General features: G+C 37.4%; 1 protein-coding gene across 2 annotated transcripts; it reads left to right on the top strand.

Moving 5' to 3' along the window:
- Nucleotides 1–23,169: 23,169 nt before the first annotated feature.
- On the top strand, nucleotides 23,170–25,848 carry LOC120771433 (tektin-4). 2 transcript variants are annotated; one of them, XM_040099430.1, is made up of 7 exons: nucleotides 23,170–23,313; nucleotides 23,379–23,453; nucleotides 23,508–23,782; nucleotides 23,850–24,076; nucleotides 24,495–24,789; nucleotides 24,847–25,069; nucleotides 25,359–25,848. In XM_040099430.1, the coding sequence occupies exons 1-7, from the start codon at nucleotides 23,266–23,268 to the stop codon at nucleotides 25,734–25,736; spliced, it is 1,521 nt and encodes a 506-aa protein (XP_039955364.1). In that variant the 5' UTR covers nucleotides 23,170–23,265; the 3' UTR covers nucleotides 25,737–25,848. The 2 variants fall into 2 exon arrangements, with proteins under 2 accessions (XP_039955364.1, XP_039955363.1); XM_040099429.1 differs by having other exon boundaries at nucleotides 23,376–23,453.
- Nucleotides 25,849–26,925: the final 1,077 nt, after the last annotated feature.

Genomic DNA, 26,925 nt, shown 5'->3' with positions numbered 1-26,925 from the left:
AAAAATCTATTAACTTATCATTATATATTGTTTAAAAGAATCGTGTTTATGAATTCACAGTCGAATCCCGCTTTCTTCCCATAAAACATCATAACTTTAGTGCGATCTGATTCTTTCACTTTGCACTACATAAATCGATTAATAAATATAGAATACAACTTTGCACAAATAATGCCCTTAATGTACTTCATCTGACGCCCAAAAATTTTCGAAATCAAGCTAGAACTTTCCAAAGACCAAAACACCAAATATGTGGATCCCAGTGAATATGGTTGATCTTTTACCAGACATATCGGCTAATCTGTGTGTTCTAGTACTGAACGTCAAGAGTTGGTAAAATATGGTCAATAGTTCTTTAGACTCGAAACACCTAATATAAATATTTTCAAGGTTCCGGTTGACTTCTATCCGTTGATACGTAAGAAAACTTAATCAAATTTATAAAGAATTAATTTCTACAGTCTATCTTTTCGATGTTATCAGTAATAAAGTTTTGCCAACTTTTTTATTGGAGTAGATACCACTTAGGCGGTCATAGCCGAATTTAAAACAGCGCATCAGTCGTTCTTCCTTTTCGCTGTTTGGCGCCAGTTAGAGATTCCAAGGGTAGCCAGGTCTTTCTAAAAATGAAGGTCTTCCTCTTCCTCAGAGCTGCAGTGTTTTCATCCATTCGCAAGACTTGACCTAGCCGCTGTCTCTTCATTCGCTGAGTTATGTCACTGTCGTCGTATATACATATCATGTATCATACAGCTCATCATTCCATCAATTGTGGTATTCGCAGTTGCCGATGCGCAAATGACTATAAATCTTCCGCCGAACCTTTGGTGTGATGTTGTCATCGTCCATGCTTCTGCACCATATAGCAGGACAGTAATGATGAGTGACTTGTAGAGTTTGGTCTTTGCAAGAGTTGGCAAGAGTTACTCTGCGTTGGATTTCGAGGCTGACGAGGTTGTGGGTGATAATTCTGGTTCCAAGATAGACGAAATTATCTACGACTTTGAAGTTATAACGATCAACAATGACGTGAGAGCCAAGTCGTGAGTGCGACAGGAAATATTTCGTCTTGTCCTTGTTCACTACTAGACCCATTTGCTTCGCTGTCTAATCCATTCTGGAGAAAGCAGATCTAACAGCGCGGTTGTTGAGGCCAATGTACACTCTGTACACTTTTTTATTCAGATCTGCAGCTCGAATTATTTTCTCCAAGAGTAGATTGAAGAAGTCGCTCGATAGGGAGTCGCCTTTTCTGAAACCTCGTTTGGTATCGTTGGAGTTCTTCCAGACCCTGACGTAGCCTTTGCTACTCCTCTACGTAAATTTACACATTCTTATTAGTTTAGCGGTGATACAAAATTCAGACATGGCGGCATAAAGGCGTGCTGTCAAAGATTAGGCGCATGGTGAATATCTGGTCGGTTGATGATTTTCCAGGTCTAAAGCCACACTGTAAGTTCCAATCGGTTAGTTGACGGTGGGTTTCAATCTTTCACACAATACGCTCGATAGAACCTTATATGCGATATTGAGGAGGCTTATACCACGGTAGTTGTCGCAGATCGTGGGGTCTCCTTATTTGTGGATGGGACAGAGCACACTTAAATTCGAATCGTTGGGCAAGCTTCGTCCGACCATATTTTACAAAGAATCTGGTGCATGCTCCTTATACGTTCTTCGCCGCCGTGTTTGAATAGCTCGGCCGGCAATTCATCGGCCCCCGCCGCCTTGTTGTTATTCAGACGGGTGATTGCTATTCGAACTATTTCATGGTCGGGAAATGTAACGTCTGCTCCATCGTAATCGATTGGGGAATCGGTTTCACCATCTCCTGGTGTTAAGCGATAACTGCCATTCTGCAGACTAGAAAAGTGTTCCCTCCATAATTTCACTATGCTCTGTGCATCAGTTACTAGTTTTACTCTGGGGGTTCTACAAGAGTCTGCTCTGGTCTTTAAAACTTCTGTGAGTCCCCGCATCTTTCGTAGAATTTTAGAGCATTACCCCTGTCGGCTTCCCTGTTCAACTCTCGGTATCTATGACTTCCCGCACGTGATGTTGTCGATTCTAACGTTGCGATTCCGCTCTAATACTCCATTGGTCACGAAAAATATTCAAATAACCATTTTCCACACATTATTTGGCGTTATCAGCTTAATAGTCTCGCTAGTCAAAAGAAGCTGTACGGATATGGAAAAACTATATGAAACAAATGTAATTAGTTTATGTAAAGTGTATTATTGGATACAACATAGCTTCCAGAAATCCTTTCTTTAAAAAAAAGTCACTTCCGCCACTTAAACTTTTTGTTTTGCTTTTTTATAAATTGTGCTTATAGTCACGGAGGTAACAAAAAATCCTCAGCAGTACATAATGATATGAAACATGCTCCAAATAATTTGTATATCAAGATTTCCAACCTAGTGGTTTTTCTAAATTTTTCGGTGTTTCTGTCAACTCGTGTTACTTTTTAAGCTTTACGCATAATCTTCCATTTATGGCAACAAATCTGACAGTTTTTCGACGGCCCCGAAAAGTGCTTTGCACTCCGCTTTTACGAAGGCATTACGCAAATTTGCGTACGTGCGTAGTAAACCGAAATATCATAAAAAACAACAACGGCGGTAATAATAATAATAGCAGTCAGGTATCTGCCATGGAAGCGAAAAAATAAAAGCATACAAAATGTGTGCGGAAGAGGCAAAAGCTTGGCAAAAAGCGTAGGCCCAGCAGGTTTTCATAAAATTTCAAATATGCACACTTATAACAACGGCCAACATGAGGACCACTTCAGTTCCAGTTAGGCGCGCAATTATGGACTAATGTAAAAAGGTTGTATGCACCTAGTTAAAAAGGTTGCAGAAGAAATCAAACACATTGTAGTGGAGTATTAAAAAATAGCAAAAGAACGAAAGACTGTACATATGTAAGTATGTATATGGTATATACATATATGTACGTATGTATGTAGCCACATATGTGAAAAAAATTGTTACGCAAATGATACTTCTTCTACATAGTAGCAGTTAACATTTCAACATATACATAATATATGTAAAAATGGAGTAACTCAAAGGTGCGTACGTACATGGGTGAATACATTAGGGTGTTCTTTTAAATGTTCCGTTATTTTTTTAAGAAATGTCAAAATGAAATCTGGTTATTCGCAAAAAACTGAAAAAGACAAATTTGATTCCCTTTTTCGTACTTCTAGAACAAATTAGAAGTTTATATAGGGCTCTAGATTGACCTAATCTCTTAAAGTAACATTAACGTTCGAGACTTTTGAATTCGGTGCGGTTTGTTTAACAGATTATTATTACTAAAATAGAAAAGACGGTTTTCCTATTCCGGATTTCGACACAGTTGTGACTGTTTCAGTTAGGTAAAGGTTAGGTTAAGGTAGATGGCTGATCTAGAGAGATCGGACGTGAACTGCTACATGTAGTCCTTGGTCAAGCAATGTAAAAGAAGAACTCCTTTGTTCGAACTTATGAATTAGCGAAATACTTAGAAATAGGTAATATTGGCAATATAAATTTTCACACGCTTTTAATATCCAAACCCGCCAGTTTAGTGGGATGTCTGCAGGTATGCGCTCCAATTGTCTACGCCTTAAACTCGCAAACGCGTATCAGTTCAGAAGGAAGTGTTAAGTTGTTTCACAAAGAGACTCTATGCTATTGATAGCGAGGTTTCTGCTAATGTTTTAAAGTCTAGTATCGCCGCCCTACTATCTGAGTGGATGGCCACTTCTCTCAAGGAATCAGCACTCCGGAGCACTGAATCTGCTGCTATCCTAATGGCTGCAATCTCAGTTTGGAAATCACTGCAAGAGTCGAGAAGCCTTAAGCTATAAGTAATCGAGAACTCCTGATGGTAAACCCCTTCACCAACCTTACCCCCAAATTTTGTCCGATCCGTAAAGAAGCTGACTGCCCATCTCCTCCAATGGCTTCCTCCTATCTACCATTGCCTCGTCGGTATATGGGCAGAGAAGGCGCTGTCAGAGTTCGGTTTGGCACCTGCAAGATTCGAGTGATTCGGTATGATGTCAAAGTATGTGAGGATTTCCGAGTGTTCAGACTGTTATTTTAGGAACTCAGATACTTTGAGTCTGATAGCAACTTTCGCAGCCATACACCTTCCGACGGTGTCTATCGGCACCATGTGGAAAATAACGTTCAAAGCCATGGGTGGAGTGGTTCTCGGGTTTAAGTGCAAAGTGCTCTTTTCTTAAGCTGTCCACCACATAAAAACTCCATCGAATATATTGATTTGACTACGGTGTCGTAGAGCCAGAGGACACTTTCGGTGAGTGACCTCACCTTTTGTCAATGGCTCCTCTACAGCAGTATAAGGCAATCTTTCTTCGATAATCGGCTTCCGTGAAAGCTTCCTATCCAGGATGAGTCCTAGCCGGTTGCAGACGGATATCTTTCATGTTTCATTTACTTAAAAAAAATATTTCATTGAAACTGTCGAACATTGGCATCAGTGACTGGACACCGAATTTTAGAAATATGGAAAACAGCTATATCAAACAAGATGGAACCACGACCTATATGATCTCTACGGCAATTAAGCGCATTGACCAAATTTACAAAGAATGAGATAGTTAGGCCATGTCGTTCGCATTAAATATCATGGTTCAATTACACTACCAAGTGCATAAGGATTTGTCAGCCTTAGAATGTACAACTGGCTGACCTCTACAAGGATAGAGGCAATTGGTGAAGCTGGGTTCTCAGCCCAGACCGACCCATGGCTGTAGTGTCAAAGAAAAAGAGAGTCATGGGTTCTTTGTAACCAAAGAACTTGACTCAAATCGTTCTGCAACCATGTTTGCCTGATTTGGCTCCGTGCGACTTCTGACTATTCAACAAACTTAAAAGGCTAATGCGGGGACGCTGTTTTGACTGGATTGAGGAGACAAAAATTGAAAAAAGAGAGTGTCTCCAAGGATATATCGGAAAAAAATATTGTGATTTTTTCGAGAAATGTAAAAAGTCGGGTTCAATCGGACGGGGATTACTTTGAAGGGGATGAAATGATTTGGAGGAATAACAAAGCAACAACATATGCATATTTTTACCAAATTCACCTTACTTTTTGACTTGACTTTTACACAGTAGTATTTATTGGATATTAAAAGTTCATACAAATTTCCATAACCTCAAAAGTGTAAGCTAAATGGCCTACCATACATACGGCTATATTTCGCTTCAGCTCATAAGAAATGACCTCATGATATATTTTTAATATTACCAAATATGTAAGCGTCACCCTATTGAAGGCGAGCACGCATAGTCTACGCAATCTCTCCAGCGATCACTCACTCGAACATCACTCACAGCAACTCAACGAACCAAAAGTGGTTCAACTGCTTGACGGGTACTACCTGTTTGCCGAGGTTAAGCGTACATATTTCAAGTTGTTTACCCTGCAACGCCCTCCTTCAGCGCCTCAGCGCCTACCTACAGTTATGCCACGACATTGGACTGTTTATGGACGTTGTTGTTATTTTTATTAAATACGCATCATTAAAACCATTTAAGTGAAATTACAGTAAATATTTGGGGGTATTGCAACAAAAAATGCCAGAACATGTCGTATTGCTGTTGGCGTCCAACAAGCAACAACAAAAACGTTTCCAAAGTATGTAAACAAAAAAGGCAGAAAACAAAAACGCCAAAAAGCAATAAAAACTAAAATGCCCAGCAACAACCAAGCCGAAGGTGGGAAAAATGTGTGCAACATGCCTCATAGCAACTCACACGCCCAGCTTGCCACGAAGTTTCATAGCCGCGTGTGTGCAACCCATCCTCCGCCTGCAACGATCGTGGTGCAAAGTGTACTGTCGATGTCTGGCGGAATGTGTGTACGGCTATGTGGCGCGATCAGCCACCGCCTTTAGCTTGTTTTCAACATCCATCTCAATCGCAACATCTTCTCAACGTTTTACGCGGTTTTTGCGCTCTCGCATCATTGCCACCGCCACTCCAAGGTGCAACATATGTATATGGCTGCAACATAAATACACCAACACCACTTCGAACGGCAATTTGCCCATCAATCCATCTCGATCCACTCGATTTGTTTACGTTTATTCCGGCAACGAGCCATCAAACATTAACCAGTGCATTGCTGTGCTTCGTATACTGTGTTTTGTAGTTATTGTTAACCGCGACGCTTCAAGTGCAACAGCATGTGATCTCTAGGTGCTTGAATATTGTATATTGTGTTTGTTGCGTCTACAACCAGTAATTTTATGTTTCCAACAATTTACTTTGCGAGACGATCAAAAACGAGAGAATTTCAAATGCAACAAAAACAAAAATAGAGAAATAAAGTAAGTGATCGAGATCCACCTTAAACTAAAATAAAACTCACCCAACCAACCAACCAACAACTAACATGATCGATAAGTACACAAGTGCAGGATTTGTGAAGCCAGCGACTAGCCACCGCTGAAAATGTGAAGGTTAATGAACGTCTCCGTTTAGTTTTCCTGCCTGTCAATCTATTTTTAGTATATCACATGGCATCAGAAAGAGATCTGGCGATCTGATGATCTTACACGCTTGCTTGCTGCCAGATCAAGCGAGATGATAGACGGGCTGCACCAGCAGCAAGGCAATTGATGGGCGCGATTATGTCGCTCGTTGACTGGTGGTGGTGAACGCAAAGGCTAGAGAGAATCGGTTCTCACATGCGGCGTGCACCGAACGCAATGATAGTATGTCGATATGTTAGTGTGCTGACATCAAAACTTGATCTAGATAAGGTAATCCTGTGAGTATCGTGACGACATGTTTAAGTGTATTGACCATTAAAAAAGGGTTATGCGCTGATTTTGTGGTACTCAATTTTGAACAGAAGTGAAATAACTTAATTTTCGAATATTTTTATGAATAAAAGTTGAGAGTGCCAAAATAATTGTTCGAATTTAGTCGAATAACAATGGTAAGAATTCCAGTGATGCTTCCTGAAATCATTCCTTTTCACAGAAAAATCGAATAATGGAGAGAAAATAAGATTTTGTTTTTTATCAACAGTTTTTGTTTCAAAAACCTCGTGACAATTGTGCCGCAAATCCAAATATTACTTAGGCTTAACATATTTTCAATTAAAGCCATGTCCGCTTGGTAGGAACTGGAGCATGGAAGGATGGTTCGCTTGTTAAGTTAGGTTAAGTTCGGTTAATCTGGTAGACTAATAAGCCGCGCATATACCAATTTCGGTCCTTTGCAGTACCAGATGGAGATCAGTTGCTAGGTTCAAGAAGAGAAGTCATCCTTTAGGAAGCCTGCGCTTGACGAATTTCAACAGACTCTGCAGCTTCACTATCGATACCTCCTCCAGTGTATCATACCGTGGGGACCCGATATCCCCGGTTCTCAATCTGTCAGCCCCATCCCGCGAGCGTATGTCCCCACCAGGCAGTTTGTTTGTTTGTTATTTAATAATTTGTTTTGTGAGCCATACTATATAAAAGTCTGATTACGAACTTGACTGTATGTCCATTTATATGCAATAAAATATATTTTACCGACTCTCCAAACTCCAGGACAGAATTCAAATATATTGAATGCTAGGATGTAAAACTTAAATGCGACACATTTCCATTATCTCACGGCATTCTTAATTGGTCTCATAAATGACCCTCCAGATAATGAAGGGTGATCCATTTCGAGGTTCCCTACTTTTCTAAAGAAAAAACACAGAAACTTCAAATTTATTGGGGAATGCTTATCTTCATTCAAAAGAACATTTTTTGGCATTTATTTTTTGAAAGTTATCCCTATCACGCGGGCGCGGCTACGTCTCAGATAGTCCATCCGTTGAGTATATTTTTTCTTACCCGTTAGAGTATGTCGACCGGTAACTGGAGAATGAGACGTGTGATGCTTGGTTCCAAGGCCTAAATCGAAGCGGTATTGTCCGCATAGACTTTAGACTTTACATATCCCCTCAGAGTAACTTAAAATTTTCATCTCAGTCAAAAAATGGAATTGAATCGTGAACATTTTTGGGCGATTATTTTTTACAACTTTCGACTTACATTATCTCAGCACCAGTGCATCGATGAACTTAACCATTGTATACGAAAATATGAGGAGATAATCATGATTGGTTTCATCAGTCGATCTTGTTCTTGCTAAATCTATTTCGGTTAAGTGCGTTTTGGTTTAAAAGCAGGAAAAAACGTTAACTTCGGCTGCACCGAAATCATAAAACCCTACACAGGTACACGATTCTTCTCCTTCTTTATTGACGTAGACATCGCTTTCGCGGTTTACAACAGCGGAGGCTGTTTTCTTCTTTTTTTACAGTGGAGGATTCAATAAGTCTGAAAGAATCAAGGATATAAAAAAATCTTTATCTTAATTTTGATCGATAGTTATAGGGGTCGGCGGTCATGCGTGGAAAGTTTTAGATCGATATCTGAAACACTGAAGACGGACGTTTATATAAAGACGGACGGAAGGACAGACGGAAAAACTGAGGGATATGACTAAATTTTTTCCTGATCATTTACATATATACTTTATATGGTATCTGACGTTTCCTATTGGATGTTTCAAATATCGTGGAAAACTTAATATACCCACTTCAGGGTATAGTAACGGTTATATTAGACATTAAATATAAAATGTGTGAGACAATTATGAAAGTTTAATTGCGTGTCTAAAGCTTGAGCTCTCGCAATGAACTCCTTCTAAGCCACGGCATGCCTAAAAAATTAGAAAAACATCTAAATGCAATTACTAAGTAAGCACCCACGAGTGGCAAAGTTGCCGCTTGCAGCCACGCCTGCTTCCTGCCACAACTTGGCTATGACTTTTGCCTATTTTTTCCGGCTTTTGATCCGCAGCGAGAAACACATAATTCCCTTGCTGTCAGTTTCAGTTGTGAGTAATCAAGCTCATTGACATTGCATAAATAAAACCGGTTTAAGGTACCGAATACATGTGCCTAGTATATACTTTTATTAGTGTACCTTCGTAAATAAAGTTTATAGCATGTATTTATTCACCTCAGTGCCTCAAACTCCGACTTAAATCGCGCGAAGTAATTGCGCGTGTGCACATATCCGCAACTATAAACAACAACAACGGCAACAACAAAAAACTGCACAAAGCTGCCGCTCAAATAAATAGGCGACGCTAGAAAGGAAAAAATATGTAGCAGGGTTTGTTGTTGTACTCCCATTTTTTGTTGTTGTTGCAAGCATGAAACCCTTTTAAACAAATACGCTGACAGAACAATCCGAGGCGCGAAGCATGGACAGCCGGTATGTCAGTTGCGAAGGTAGTGTACATATGTACATACATTAGGATGGTACTTAAATAGAAGAAAATATTTCTAACTGATCTTAAAAAATATAATTTTTGCTGCCGCTGGAATGATTAACCTAAGGGTTCTGAGGCCAAACATTGATTTTTTACATGACAATTATATCTGTTACTAACCGGCAACTCGGACTGACGTAAGGAACGAATCTTACTTCGACATCTTAAATTGAAAGCATACAAAATACAGCTTGTGCACAAAATTAATCCGCTCGACCCTTCCAAGCGACATCGCTTCGCTTTATGGGCTCTAGAAAAGTTCAAAGAAAATCCAACATTTTCGAACCACATTTTGTTCAGAGATGAGGCGCATTCTGGCTGGCATTTCTGGGTATGTAAACAACAAACATTGCCGTATTTCGAACGAAGAGCAACCTGAAGAGATTCAAGATCTACCATTTAATCCAGAAAAAAAACACAGTTTACTATCACGGAATTATCGCTTCGATCCAGGCTTTAGCTTAGCCAACATTAGAAAGAGATGATCTTCAAAAAAATAAATGACAAAGATTGTCTTTCGATTGATAATAAACATTCCTAATGAAATTTGAAGTTTCTTCTAAAAAAAAAAATAAAACCTCGAAATGGATCACCCTTTATACTATGTTTCAACAATTATTGTATCTAATGGACTTGAATATGGCACACATATAATTATTTTAGAGTACTCGAAGTTTTGATCAGTGTGTAACACATGGGTAGTTTAAAAACATAAATAGGATCGATTGATTTATCGTGTTACAAGCCAATAGAAACTAAAGAAACTGAATGGGTTCAGCTTCGAGAGAATCATCTGATCGATGGAAAGAAATTTTCAAGACTGAGATCTATTTTGAAGCTCCAGACCAATGGACTGTGCCAACGATGGTTCTTGCACCACTTTGGTTGACACCTATTATAAGATATATCTTTATTTATATTAGTTTTAACCAAAAGAGTTTAGTTAACCACATTTAAGGACCACCCTAAGGTGTAAGTACCAGCATCCTACAAGTACCTAAAACTGCTATTGACAATATGTATCTCCCTATATACAAATGCAACAAAGTGAAAGAGATTTTTAACCCGCCATAAATTTTCTAAATTGCCCGCAAAGGGGTAAGAAGAAAAGGATTTGCGGTGGAACACACACACACACTCATATATATGCACTTTATCGTTGCGCTGTGTGCTCACTATCTTTGCGCGTGGATCGTACATTCGTCAGCCTGTTTGGCCTGCTATTAGCTGACGACAGTAGTCGGCTACAAAATTGGCAGCGGTCAACGTTGATTGTGAATTGTGTGACATTGTGAATGGCTTAGGAAATTATTCGTGCGATTAAATGATGATTGCATGAGTGTCGCCGCAATGACACTCGTCAAAATTATTGCCAGATAAACTGGACTAAATTGAGCTCAGAGGGTGAAATTTGCACAAAAGAGGGAATGATAAATGGCGTCGACAACTTTCTAATTTAAAGCTTTATTTATAATTTTATTATAAGTGGGATCACTTTTGTAGGGAACGAGAGGTTAGGAAAATTAGTTATATGTATTAAATCATGACTAAACGGTTTAAGGGTCTGAAACCACATTTGTTATAGCTTAATTAGGTTCAGGGGTAATATGAGTTATTAGATCCAAAACCGACGAATCTCATTCGACCTTTGACCGCTAGATCCTACTAGATCAACGAAGTATTTTGAGCTTACCACAAATTTATTAAGGCCCAGCCTTTTCACTAGGTTCGCCAAAGGTGTGACTATGGAGATATTTCAATCTCAGTCTGACAAAAGCCGGGAAATAGAGGATTATGTGACAAGATGATTCCACCTCGCCTTCTCCATGTATCTTTGCGAAGAGCGGCCGGCAGAATATTTAGCTGCACAGCTTGTAAACCTATAAGTTGTTTCCTCCAAGGAGTTTATTCGAAGCTAGGTCTATATCCCAAAATCAATGGTGTTTTGTACCGATTAGAGGTTAGTACTAGCTCTCTTCCCACAAAAAAAGGGTTTTAACCTATCCTCGAAACAGTATTAATTCAACAACTTCCGATTAGCAGGTAGGACCTTCCCCAGTTTGCATTGGACAAATCAGGTACCATCTGCAATTTTCCAAAGAGTAACAGTTGGAGGTTTCGATTGCTGCTTTTGGAAACCTAATTTTTTAAGATTCCTTATTTTCTCCACCATAAAAAACTAGTAGGCGACATTTGCATTAATTATGCAACAATTTCATTGGAAGTAGAGTAGTTTTAAAAACCAGTTATATCTCTTCTATTGATCTTATACTGCTGGTGTACTAAGCTACATACATTAGCCCTGCTCAAACGTGTTAAGATCGTGTGCAAAGAAAAAATGAAACTACAAATCATGCCAATCGATTCAATGGCTCTACATTTGAAGCGAATCAAGAAATGTTATGCCATTTTAATTTAATATTTCCAACAACAATGTGGTAGTAGGTGCATACATACATTTGCATTTTCGTAGTACTAAGTACGATCTTGTATTTAGCTACATATGTATGTATAGTATGTAGTGATGTTTGCTATGATTACTTCCTCAACCGAGCATTGAATGGATTTTGCTGAAAAAAAAATGCAAATTCATCACATACAAAGCACCGTTGCTTTGTTGCTCCATTAGTGAGTCAATATGTGGTAAATACATACATATCTACAACGGCTACCTTTAATCAATCGATCATTTTCTATTTGAAATTTTCATTTATTTTCATCTATATGTTTTTGCAATAACTTGTTTGTTTCCTTGTACATATGTACATAAAGGGTTTTTCAGTAGTTACACACCAATTTTGAAAATACATTTTTGACATTTAAATGGCGTTTATATATACAAATATATATCTGTCACAAATAACGAATTTTTAGCTGTCATTAGTGTTAATGAAGAAAAGTAGCTGAATTTTGGTTTTGATAAAAGTCCGCTGATTTTCTGACTTTTAACCATAAATATGTATATACAAAATCGAACTTTCCTCACTTTAAGAAAAAGCAAATAGCTACATATAAGTTTCTAATCTTTAAAAATAATTTCTTTATTATTTGAGAAATCTATAATTTTCAAGTAGATATCCAATGATTCTCTTGAAACAATTATAGTCTTCATATTGATAAGCAAAATTGTTCGCTTCGAGCTGAGAGCTTTTTGGGTAAGGCAGCTAATAGCTGCTGAGAATTTCTCCTCCTCTATATACTGTTCATTATAAATGTCGAGGGTTAACGAAACAATATGTTTTGAAATAACCAAAAGTGGCTGGATGAGTATTGTTGCGATCCTTGAGTGACGCAAAGATGTTTGCTTAACTTCTTACAGTACAAATGAACACCTTAGATGGTGAACCAAGCACACGCTCAAAAGAGGCTGTTACGGACGATATGAGTTTTTCAAACCCAAAATTTTTTTTGTTGATATGATCGATACAATAGATTCATCGAAATCACTGATAATTTAAGATTACACTGGTCTATAGTGGTTTCGTAGCCCTAGATGGAAGATCGCTTTATAAAATCTTTGGCGTCAATTTTCACCCTACCTTTCACTTCCACTGATGAGCTTCTGACCTCATGGGAATTACTTTTAAAACTCAAAGAGAGATTTTCAATAAGTAAAACTGGAAAATCATTAGACTGTTCGTTTAGATTCCTTCAGCGGGCAGGGCAGAGGCGACCAAAATTCAATATGCACTATGTCTGTTATTTGGCTTGCCTCGAATTTTCAGCATAGTCTCGACAGAAATAGTACTATAATACTCAGCTTGAACTGATATTATAGACTTTAATGATATTCCTTGTAATGAAAAGACATTTGGAGTTCAAGCGACGAATGTCACAATTCATTGAGTTCAAAGGGTGCTCAAGTGATAGGAGCAAGAGATACAAGGTCTGACCGGAGACTAGTACTCTAGTACCACGGGAAGCAGTTAGTCTTTGAAGTTCGATCCAAGCTGCTCATTGAATTTGTTTCTTTGGGGAGATTCGTGGTTCCTGTGGGGATCACGTGAAGCTCGTATGCGTGAAAAACAGTCGCAGAAGCGTAATAATGATTGGAAGAAATAAACTTTATGACTCCACACAAAAGTGAGTGCCGTATGAGCTCGCAATCGATCGATTGAACATGTCACAAATCAGTGAAAACGATGATTCACAACATTTTTTGAATCAGATCATTAGTAACATTTTCATGTTCTAAAATCTCAAAATAATGCTCGATGGTAAGAAATTTAAATCCATTAAGCAGTAATCGCATAGAAGGAGGCTTTAGAGACTACCCATATTCAGAAACAAATGACAAAGCTTACCACAAAGGGAGTTATCAAAAAGTTGAAAGATTGCTAAATCCTTATATGGAACTCGATGGTACCTGTTTGAAGGGAATAAAACAAATTGTATGGCAAACAAAATTTTAAGCAGTATAAAATTTACAGCCCTTCTCTTAAAAGACCTATAACTATAAAACTTAGTTCAGGCCACAACAATATATACATTTAATAATCGAAAGGAATTCGGAGTGCACCACACCTTGATAATCGAAGAAAACTGTCGACATAACCTTGATTTCTGATCTGCTTAGATATTCCAACGATGCCAGCAAGATCTATGACTGTTAATCCTGGATTCTTAAGCACTAGCTCCTTTATTTTGTTGACGTGTCAATTATCTGTTTATGTTGATGGCCGTCCTGGCCGTGGTTCTCTTCAAATAATTTCTACTAATCAAACAGACTTGCTCGCAACAAACAATTATCACTGAATGCCTTTTTCAACATTCTGAACATTTCGACACCATAAATTTTTATTCCACACCAAAATTTAATGGTACTTCTTTGATGAATAATTTCATTTAAAAAAGTTAATATAAAGGCAGCAAGCTGGAGTGATCTTAATGGAAACCCCTATACATAAGATACGAATGTATGTTTATAGCAGACCGTGTATACATATATTTGCATTTCAACTAGTACTCGTATTTCTGACATCTCCACTTGATTTTACATAACATTGCCAAACAGCATCCACTGACTGATTGATTTCTGTTATAAAGGCGACTGCACGACGCGGCTATAAAGTGCTGGCTCAGCAACAGCCGTGCAACCATGCTGACAATATGCTGAGCCCTTACGGCCAACAATAACCTACAGATCAGCAATTGTGCTGAAGATCAGCGGAAAAGTGGAAGTAGCAACAAACACAAGTGCATGTGTGTATGTGTGTGTAGGAAAATAGCACTTCGAGCGCAAGTAGCTTCTTGGAAAGCGTGGGTTACGCGCCGCGGCTGGCAGGCGCGATTGCTTCGTCAGCGTTTCGGTTGCTTGTGATGAATGACTTTTGGAACGGATGGTCGGTGGATGGATGGCTGGCCATACAAATCGCTTGGCCGCTGGATTGTAAACGGCTAGATGGATGGTTGGATAGCTAGTTGGTTGCTTATATTTACATTTGTTTGAGTGGCTCAGCGCTGGGCTGGCGCAGCGACACGAACACCGGGTGGTTGAAGCGCAATCTTGAGTTTTTTTGAATTACTCGCTACTTTTTTGTCCGTTTTACTGAGCCTTTGCTCAATCTGGAAAAAAGTCGAAAACAAAACGCATTGTAATTTAAGCATGACGTTGCTGTAGTTTTTATACCCTGAACAGGGTATGCTCATATTAAGTTTGCTACGAAGTTTCTAGCACCCAAAAGGAAGCTTGAGTAAGGACCATGACGAGCTGAGTCGATTTAGCAATTTCCATTTCACCCTCAATTTTTGAGATATCGATCTGAAATTTTGCCCTTTTTTTCTCTCCAAGGAACTGCCCATTTGTCGGATTTGCCGATATTGGACTGCTATAACATATGGCTGCCATAGAAAGTGAACGATCATCATCAAGTTCATGTACATTGTATATAAAACTTTGGAATGAGTTATTATCCAAGCCATTGGTATAATATACGAATAAATTGTGTAGATTGGATCACTATAGCATATAACTGCCATACAAACTGACCGAACCAACTTAAAGCCTTGTATGGAAAACTTTTTTATTTGACAAGGAATCTTCACCAAATATGACACAGATTATTACCTAAACTATTGCTATAATATCTGAAGAAATTCTTTATATCGGACAACTATAGCATATATGTACATAACTTCCATACGAACTAACTGATCAAAAGCAAGATAATACCTTCTTTATACCCTTTTATGCTATTAGGAATGTACCTGTGGAGGGTATTATAGCATCGGTGCAAACGACATTAACGTTTTTGTTGTTATTTTTTTTTAATCTTTATTCTTGTATTTTGGAGCTGTTCGTAATCATATTTTCATAGAGTGTAACCACTACTCAACTTCATTGCGCTGTCATGGTATGTTGTTGTTGTTGTTATTATTATAGCTCTTGTGGCTGCTTTTTAAAGTTATGGGCTTTTTGTTTTGCGCACCGCGACTGGCTGACTATTCGTCAGTTGGGCGATATGTTAGTTATTTCAAGCTGTCAGTTGATTGTTGACTTTTTTCGACGCTGCTAACTGTTGCTACCATGTATTTGTGACATTGCTGCTGCTTTTGTTATTGTAATAATAATAATAATAATAATTGTTGTTGTTAGGCTGCTACTCAGCTAGCGCTACAAATCAGCTCTTTGTTGCTTAAGCAGCAACACCAACCGTGAAGGCAACTTGCGGGGTGGCATTAAGTATTTGGGGACAGCGTGTATAGGGGGAAGGTGTGCATACATGCATACCTCCGATTGTGCATAAGTGGTAGCTGAAACATGGATATAAACATTTGTACACACTACTGTGCCAACAACCTTGAAATTAATGTTGTTGCGTTGAATATTGAATTGTTTGAATTTGAATGTTGCAGCATCGTCGGAACACGTTTCGCTGCCGCATGCATTTTTCTTATGACGACGCATTGTTTTTATTTTATGCTGCCTTTCGCGGTATACACAGTATGCCTGCCGCTGCGTTTTCATACTCAGTTGGGCTCTTGAGTTGCATGTTTAAGTGGAAATATTCGTAGAGTACACTTCAAGCACTTGTTTGTTGCATGTCGTTATGTTGCATTATTTGTAATTGAAGTTCGAGTAGCGCTTATGTGGTAGGCAAGCAGATGTTTATACAAACAAAGGTACATACAAATCCAATATACAGTAATCAAATTGCATTTGAATTCGAAATAACGGTACTTTAGTACTCATTGTGTATAGATTCGCAGTGAACTTAAGGTTTACATACTATGTTGTTGTATATTTCGACTGCATGGGCCAGCTTTCCATACGTGTTCAACCGAAAGAATATAATCTGTTTCAATTGAAATACTCTGCAGGTCTTATAATAACCATAGGAGGCCTTTATATACCATATATTTCGGCGGATCTGAGAAACACTTTTTTGTGCAGTTTGATAGTTTTCAAGATTTTGGAATAGTACTAGATCTATTCTAAACAATGAATGTTCTACAAAATGATATAAAGAAATAATTAGCCTTTTCAAATTCTTACAAATATATGGAATAAGTCCCATAATTCCTTGACTGCCATCGAAAAGTATATACACCCAAAATTTTATTTTTTCAACGTACAGTTCTATTGAAAAAAAGACAAAGAACCTAGTGATAGTCCCATTGCGATATACATATGCATTAAGGTTGTATATCTATTTGTGAATATCAAAAAAAATTGTAAAATATTATCCGAAAATTTTAATTGACCCGGCAAATAGTTTCGGAGATATGAGCATATTTATAAGAATTTTTTAACTCAGTGTAATCAGCTTGCAAAACTTTTAACACAATTTCCTCGGAAGTCAGTTTTCAGCGACGATGGAAACACTTACTATGGATAGATTGACTCTAAAAGTTCACACGACCTTCTTTAGTCTTATTTGTCAGGTAATAATCGAAGAAATATGACTGTTGATATCATTAATACTTTTTGGAAAGTCAAAAATTAAAACTTTGAGTCTCCATTTATCTATTATAGTAATAGCAAAAGTGTACCGTCATTTTGGACTATGGTATTAAAGGATGTTTCTTGCTAATTTTGAGTTCATAAAATCGCACGTTCCTAGCACGTTCCGAATTTGAATGAATGATCGAAGAAATATGATTGTTATACTCTCGCAACAAAGTTGCTAAGGAGTGTATTATAGTTTTGTTCACATAACGGTTGTTTGTAAGTCCTAAAACTAAAAGAGTCAGATATAGGGTTATATATACCAAAGTGATAAGGGTGACGAGTTGAAATCCTGATGTCTGTCTGTCTGTCCGTCCGTATGTCCGTCCGTACGTCCGTGCAAGCTGTAACTTGAGTAAAAATTGAGATATCATGATGAAACTTGGTACACGTATTTCTTGGCTCCATAAGAAGGTTAAGTTCGAAGATGGGCAAAATCGGCTCACTGCCACGCCCACAAAATGGCGGAAACCGAAACCCTATAAAGTGTCATAACTAAGCCATAAATAAAGATATTAAAGTGAAATTTGGCACAAAGGATCGCATTAGGGCGGGGCATATTTGGACGTAATTTTTTTGGAAAAGTGGGCGTGGCCCCGCCCCCTACTAAGTTTTTTGTACATATCTCGGAAACTACTATAACTATGTCAACCAAATTCTATAGAGTCGTTTCCTTCAGGCATTTTCATATACAGTTCAAAAATGGAAGACATCGAATAATAACCACGCCCACCTCCCATACAAAGGTTATGTTCAAAATCACTAAAAGTGCGTTAACCGACTAACAAAAAACGTCAGAAACACTAAATTTTACGGAAGAAATGGCAGAAGGAAGCTGCACCCAGGCTTTTTTTATACTCTCGCAACAATGTTGCTAAGGAGAGTATTATAGTTTTGTTCACATAACGGTTGTTTGTAAGTCCTAAAACTAAAAGAGTCAGATATAGGGTTATATATACCAAAGTGATAAGGGTGACGAGTTGAAATCCTGATGTCTGTCTGTCTGTCCGTCCGTATGTCCGTCCGTACGTCCGTGCAAGCTGTAACTTGAGTAAAAATTGAGATATCATGATGAAACTTGGTACACGTATTCCTTGGCTCCATAAGAAGATTAAGTTCGAAGATGGGTAAAATCGGCCCACTGCTACGCCCACAAAATGGCGGAAACCGAAAACCCTATAAAGAGTCATAACTAAGCCATAAATAAAGATATTAAAGTGAAATTCGGCACAAAGGATCACATTAGGGAGTGGCATATTTGGACGTAATTTTTTTGGAAAAGTGGGCGTGGCCCCGCCCCCTACTAAGTTTTTTGTACATATCTCGGAAACTACTATAGCTATGTCAACTAAACTCTACAGAGTCATTTTCTTCAAACATTTCCATATACAGTTCAAAAATGGAAGAAATCGGATAATAACCACGCCCACCTCCCATACAAAGGTTATGTTCAAAATCACTAAAAGTGCGTTAACCGACTAACAAAAAACGTCAGAAACACTAAATTTTACGGAAGAAATTGCAGAAGGAAGCTGCACCCAAGCTTTTTTTAAAAATTGAAAATGGGCGTGGCCTCGCCCACTTATGGACCAAAAACCATATCTCGGGAACTACTCTACCGATTTCAATGAAATTAGGTATGTAATATTTTCTTAACACCCTGATGACATGTACAAAATATGGGTGAAATCGGTTCACAACCACGCCTTCTTCCAATATAACGCTATTTTGAATTCCATCTGATGCCTTCTCTGTATAATACGAGTATATACATTAGGAACCAATGATGATAGCGGAATAAAACTTTACACAAATACGGTATTTGAAAAATATGTAAATGATGGATAATGAAATCTCGATTATCACTTATCGTGCGAGAGTATAACATGTTCGGTGACATCCGAACTTAGCCCTTCCTTACTTGTTGATAATAATTTCGATTAAAAAAAAATGGCCCTTTATTTCTAATAACGATAAAGGTAATGCAGTATCTTAATAAACGGTCATTGTGAAATGAATTTAACGACCTGTTTTGAGCGTGTAGCTCCTGCAGGTGTATTTTGATTTGTGTGTGGGTTCACCAATAGGAGATTCCAAGCGAAGCCAGGTCCTTCTCTATTGGTCTTCCGAATGGAGTGGAAGTCTTCCTCTGCTTCCAACGGCGAGTCGAATACCTTCGGTCAAGAAATAAAAATAAGCAACCGTGTGGGAACTAAATTTACACTCGTGACCATGCAAACCTTACCACTCGGAAATAAGTTAATGACATTTTACTAATCAAAAATATTAAAATTAAAAACAAAACACATTCAGCTATAAATAAATCAATTTAAAGATTTAGCTCGAAATGTAAAAGACTAACATGCGATGAAAAAATTAAATTTTTTATTTTTTTAATTTAATTTCATTTACACTATATGTGAAATTAATATTTTATTTATTTATTTTTTTTTTTTATTTAATTGATATACGAAGCTTAATAGGTGAATCACTACAAAAACAATAAAATCGCCACTTTTGTATAAACACAGAAAAGCTAGTTTGTACTTTACTCAGTAAACGTCAGAACCTAAAAACTGTAATTATAATTCGATAAAATAAATTAGTTTATTTATGCTTACTGAAAACATAAAAAAACAAAATTGAAGAAAATCCCGAAAAAGTCCGAAAAAAAATTTAAGAAAGTATAGTGGTAAGATTTTCGTGGCCACGAGTGTATGGACAATAATCGTGTTAGTTAAACAATTTGTATCTCAAGAACTGCTGAACCGATTTGGAATATACCCTTCACAGGTGTATTTCTTTTAGTAACTATGTGTCCAGTTTGTATGGCGGCTATATGCTATAGTAATCCGATCTGAACAATTTCTTCGTATATTACATTATTATCTTAGAAAATGACCTGTGCCAAATTTTGTGAAGATACATTGTCAAATGTGAAAGTTTTCCATACAAGAACTTGATTCCGATCGTTCAGTTTGTTTGGCAGCTATATGTTATAGTTGTCCGATATCGGCAGATCCGACAAATAAGCAGCTTCTTGAAGAGGAAATGACGTTTGCAAAATTTCATAACGATATCCTACAAACTGAGGGACTAATTCGTATATATACAGACGGACGGACGGACAGACGGAGATGGCTAAATCGACTCAGCTCAACATACTGATTATTTATATATATACTTTATAGGGCATCCGATGTTTCCTTCTGGGTGTTACAAACTTCGTGACAAACTTAAAGGGTATAGGAAGTCAGGGTATAAAAACACACTAAAACGATAAATCACTCATATTAAGAATGAGTCAATACACAAATCCTTATGTCAACTATCGGCTGACAAAAAAGATGTTTACTCGCTCTGGAAAAGTACTAAATATCTTAAAAGTCCAGCATGCCACGTTGCGCCATTAAAAATTAATAGTAATACATAGGCAACTGATAAAGCAAATGCCTTCGCAACATATCTCTGAAGCTGAAACTTCTCGTTCAAATAAGAGTAGTGAAAATGCGTTCCTTAGTAATGTTCAACCAGATCATGTAACAATTCGGGAATCTCTATTTGTGAACTCAAGAACGTAACTAAAAGGCTTAAAATTAAAAATGACCGGATCGGATGTTACAACATATAAATTGTTAAAGCAATTACCAAACAAAAAATGTTTAAAACACACTTAACTTTTCAATTCATCAATAAGTTTGACACATTTTCCAAATCTGTGGGATGTTGCTGAAGTTATCATGGTTTCTATACTTGGTAACGATCGTTATATAGTCGCGTCTTATTGACCGATTTCACTACTTCCACAAATCTCAAACTTTTTGAAAAATTAATACTCCAAAGACTAAAATTTATCATCGCTGAAAAGCAATTACTCCCATCGCATCAGTTCGGCTTCAGAAACAATACAATAGAACAAATTCATTGAATAACATCTAAAATAGAAAACACCCAGGAAGAGGGAAAAGTGTGCTCAGCGGTATCCTTTGACGTTGCGTAGACGTACGGTAAGGTGAATTGTACTCTTCTACAAGTATAATCGTATGTCATCTCGAGCAGGTACCGCTCGAGGGAAGTATTGTAGGATCTCTATTGTTTATTCTGTTTACTAGAATTTACCGTTAATACCAAACAGTATGAATGCCACTTTTGGTGATGATAAGCTAATATTAAGCATCGAAAAAACAGGAGAACATCTGCAACATACAATCAGCTCCGTACTTAAATCCAGAATAAAACTAAACGGTGTCAAGTCAGCAAAAGAATCACTTATTACTCTATAAGTACATATTTTTGATGTCTGCATACCATACTCCAATATTGCTAAATGTCTTGACATAACACTCGTTGCTAAATTACGCTGGAAGGAACGCTTTAAGATGAAAAGCTTGAACTTAACAAAATATTGTGAAAAATAAAATAGTTATTTGGTTTTGGTACCTTGGCCTTCCGCCTCTTGAATTTCGCGGCAATGTTTAAAGCGCTACAGAGCTCGTATCTGACAATACTATACATCTTTGAAAGGTCTTGACATAACATCCAAACGACGCTATGCATGAATAGTTTGGATATTGCGTTCAACAGTTATAGACGTGTAAACATAGAGTTCACTAACGTCGAAATTCACGCTATTCTTAAAGTTTTCTTCGAACTGCGGAGAAATAGTTTCGACGATTCAGAGCGGGTGAAAACGACACCATGGGTAAGCCAGCCGGCGGAAGACCTGTGACGATGAATACCGATCAAATCATGGAAACTATCTGCAGAAGGCTGGATACACAAAAAAGCTTGATGTTTGGGTGCCGCATGATTTAACACAAACCGGACCGAATCAACGCCTACGAAATGCTGCTGAAACGGAACGAACTCGACCCATTTTTGAAGCGGATGGTACTTGCGACGAAAAATGGATCACATACGACAATATCGAGCGAAAACGGTCATGGTCGAAGGCCGGTGAATCGTCACAAGCAGTGGCCAACCTGGGATTGACGGCCAGGATTTGGTGGGATTGGAAGTTAATCATCCACTATGAGCTGCTCCCATATGGCCAGACACTTAATTCTACCATCTACTGTGAACAACTGGACCGCTTTCTGGACAGAAGCGTACAGAATTGGACAAAAGGAAGGGTGTAGTGTTCCACCAGGACAACGCCAGACCACACACTTCGTTGATGACTCGTCAGAAGCTACAGGAGCTCGGATGAGAGGTTTTATCGCATCCACCATATAGCCCGGACATAGCGCCAAGTGATTACCACCTGTTCCTGTCCATGGCGAACGCCCTTGTTGGTGTAAAGTTGAACTCAACAGAGGCTTGTGAAAAGCGGCTGTCCGAGTTCTTCGCAAATAAGGAGGGGGCTTCTACGAGGGGATTATTATGAAGTTGCCGTCTAGATGGCAACAGATTATCGAACGAAATGGCGCATATTTGAACTAAATCTGATTACTGTAACACTTTTTAAAGCATTGAATAAAGAGAAAAAAAGCGGAGGGGAAAGATTTAAGAAGAAATAAGATTTCTGGCAGAGGCCCAGTTCAAAAGACCTAATGAACATGTGAATGAGGTAGCGAGAAGTCTCTGTTTAGACCGACATATGTATGTATATGTAGCTCTCTAGTCGTTTATGTCCAAAAATTCACATAATTTAGTTGGTAGTTAGAATACCAAGAAATTCAAGAAATTTAGGAATTAATTTCTTTGTAAACTTTGTAAGCTATTAAAGCCAAACCGCTCGTTAGTTTATAAAACTAGTTATATGTAGTGCTATCAAACAAAGTTATCGTTGCTATCAAACATAGTTATCGCGTTGAAATTGCTTGGTTACGAAATGAAAAAAAATGTTTAGAGTGTCAAAACAATTCTTCATAAAGAAAAAAATTATGTCTAAGTGAAATTAAAAATTTATTCGTTTTATTTGTATATAAGTGTACACAGCTTTTTATATTAGAATTCAAAATGGAAGCTGACCCTTGCAATACTCAATTTGTTGAGCAGGTGGATAATGTATGTTTAGCTATGAACGCAACGCTTTTTTTGTCACTTTCTTGACCATTTAATATTTTAAGAAGCTAACCTTAAACGATGAGTGTGAACGAATGGATACAGTTAAGCAGCTGCCAGAAAATAAGGAATTGAACATAGCCGTAAGTTAAATTGAAGAGGAAGATAAGTTCTTATATAAACTCCTACTTTTATAGCTGTCAATCAATCCAAAGGCAGACGAGTTTGAGAATCCTCCATGCTATATTCCACAGCCGGGCGATGAGCTTCCTTCTAAAGATCTACTCAAACCGATGGGTCCCATAGGCCCATGGGCTACAGGAAAAGTGGATTGGAGTCCCATGGCTGGTTTAACAGGCACACGTCCGGTTGTAGACCGTTATTCAATAACTAGATTCAGTCCTAATGAATGGCGTGCAAAAAATAAGGAGACTTTACAAAAAACCAATGATATTTTCGATAAAGCTATCAAGTATTTCTCATTAAATAAATATATATGTATGTATATCCCATTAAAATTTTCTTTTAAACACTAACAGAAACCAGTATAGTTCGAAAACTGCATTTATGCGTATCAGTGCGATGGTCGAGAAGACACAGGCGGAAACAACGAAAAATTTGAAACAACGCGGCCAACTTGTAGGAAAGTGGAAGACTACTTTGGAAACAGCTATAAAAAATATGGCAGATGAAATTAGTACTTTGGAAGAGGAACGAATTCGATTAAAAAAATCATTAGTTATTTTGGGTGTTCCTGAATCGATAGGCAAGTTCTGCATTAAAGTAGTGAGGAATTTAGCGGTTTACTATTTGAAATATTGTAATAAAATTCAATTCACATATAACATCGATCCTTCGTATACCACCTTTTATCTAATATAATGCATTTTGTTCCACATCTTCTACTGTTATTTATATTATTAACACAACTTACCATCGTTACAAACATTCTACTACGTATTTCGATTTACAACGAATAATTCATATGCGAGACATTTATTATTTAAATATGTCGAACACCGCAAAATATTTTGCACATCTTTACTTCATACAATTTAAGGACCAAGGTTAAAGTTTACCCCATTTTGTAGTTTGAAAATTTTAAAATCTTTATTTTTTAAAGCACTAGTTTTTTGGTTCAAATATGCTAAGCTTAATAATGTTGAATATTTACGGTATTTTAGCTAAAGAGTGTATAGAGAAGCGTGCAGGACGACCCGATACGGAATTGGTTAGAGACACGCCTGAGGAAGAGCTTATTAATGAATTGGCGCTTATTGCCGAGATACGTCAACAGCTTAAAAAAACATTGGAAGATTTTGAACAACAGCAAGTAGAAAATCGTACGGCAAGACAACGCCTTGAATATGATTGGAGCGACAAAAAAGAGGCTTATGAAATCGATACAATTAATGTGGGACTTAATAACTTTTCAAAAACAATAATGTTTCGTCCTGGGGCAATTCGCCAGCCACCTGAGTGAGTATACTAATAAAATGAGTATAAAAAATATGTGTATATGAGCACTTTTTTCAGGCAAGCATCCGAACAATACTGGGAGCATTTCAGTAAAGAAACATTGGAGGAATGTGAAAAGTGTCGACAAAAATCTATTAAACTACGACAAACACTCAATTCAATCTTGATGAATGCTGCTCGTGATATACGCAATCAGGCTGATGTAGTAGAACGTGCTTTTATTGCCCGCATAAATTGCACTCAAGAAAATCTACAACGATTTGAAAATGAGCTGCGCGATGTAAGCATATTTACCATAACACTAATTACACTAGTTTACAGTCATTTTGCGATGCTTGTTACTTGCTAATTTTGGTGATAAAATTACAGTAAAAATGTTCTAATACGTAGAATTTTTTGTGTTGCTGTACGTAATAGAAAGTTTGTTAACTCAAATTCGTTATCAAATACCTCTCAGACCTCTTATCACATCAGTCGCAAAGTTTTCCTTCAGCTTTTTAGTGTTATTATCTATTATTATTTATTATATTGATTTCTAATGTTTGTTTTCTCTCCAAAAAAACATCCAGTGCCTCCAAAAGCTGGCTGATACTGAGACACGTATTGTTCAATTACATCGTGCAGTTCGTAGCTTTGATGCAGCTATGAAGGTGGCTCAAACTCGCATGGATAATCGTAGCTTCAGGCCTAATGTTGAAAATTGTCGTGATTTTGCGCAGCAAGATCTCATCGACGAGGTGGCAACAATACAAAGCGGCGTCACATCCATGTTGTCTGAGTTGGATGCAGCAGAAACTATCAAAACTGGCCTTATGCAAACACGTAGCATTCTGGAACGGGAAATCATGTTGAAACGGCGGACATTGTGGTTAGATCGAGACCGCTGCATGTTACTACGCTCCCACTATCCATCAGCAAGTGCGTTAAGTGGATTCGCCAGCATGTAAATTATGAAAGATAAAAACTACATTGTATGTAATAAGAAATATACATATTTGACCATGAACAAAACTCCTAATGTTAAAATTAATAAAACATGTGGATATCTTATTATCGGTAATCAGCATTAGAAGCTGTGTTTAAGTTGAATTTGAGTCTTTCGAGACCGCTTAAAATTTCGTTCGTAATGAAAATCTAAGTGGTAAAACCATTTTTTGGTGAATTATTTATAAATCAAAGTAAGTGTAAAGGGTAAATTCTGAAATCAATCGATAGCTTTGGTATAATGGTAAGAATTGCGCCCTTACACAACTCGGAACCAAATTTAGATCCTTCCTCCCACTAAAATTACAATAGTCTTTTGAAATTTCGGTCAATTATTGGCAGGCAATGGCCAACCTCACAGAGTGTACAATGTCTGCCATGCAAACCCTTTTAACTTTGGTAAAACTTTTCTTGTTCTTTTGTTTGTCGTTAAGGCAAACTGTAGCAGGATAATACTGAAGTTAATCATATAAAGATAATTAATTATTAATTAGTGAATTTAATTCTGGGATGTTTAAAATCAAATAACCCCTTATTGTCTGTATAGGACCCTATAAAATCAGATCAGCATGAAGAGCTGAGTCGAATCAGCTATGTCCTTCTCTCCGTCTGTTTGTGTGTATATCTTAATGATACCGCTATGAGATTTTCCGCACGCTCTTTTCTCTACAAGAAGCTGCTGATTTGTCGGAAGCCGATATCAGCATACAGCTGGCATACAATCGATCAAATAAAGTCCTTCTATATAAAACTTTTCCAATTGACGAGTAATTTTCATAAAATTTGACATATGGTATACATACATTATAATCTCCAAAGAAATTCTATATATTGAACTACCATAGCATATAGCTACCATCCAAACTGACCAATCAAAATGAAGTTATTGTAAAAAACTTTTCAATTTTTAAGGAGTCTTATACATAACTTTATGCAACCAAAGTTAACGCTTTTTTTGTTTCATTGACTAGTCTTGAAATTTCGTCTAAATAATTCCCGAAACGAGGTTTGAGCTCTAAACAGACATTAATAATATTTAAAATTTTCTATAATTTATTTATCTATGCTAATAAATAAGTAAGTGGTTGCATTATTACAATCTATTGACGCGTCGGTATGTCTTTTGCGCCTCAAACTAGACAAATGTAATTT

This window comes from Bactrocera tryoni, chromosome 3 (genome assembly GCF_016617805.1).
Source record: "Bactrocera tryoni isolate S06 chromosome 3, CSIRO_BtryS06_freeze2, whole genome shotgun sequence".
Classification (NCBI taxonomy): Eukaryota; Metazoa; Arthropoda; class Insecta; order Diptera; family Tephritidae; genus Bactrocera; species Bactrocera tryoni.
This window is presented reverse-complemented; position numbering and strand designations above follow the sequence as displayed.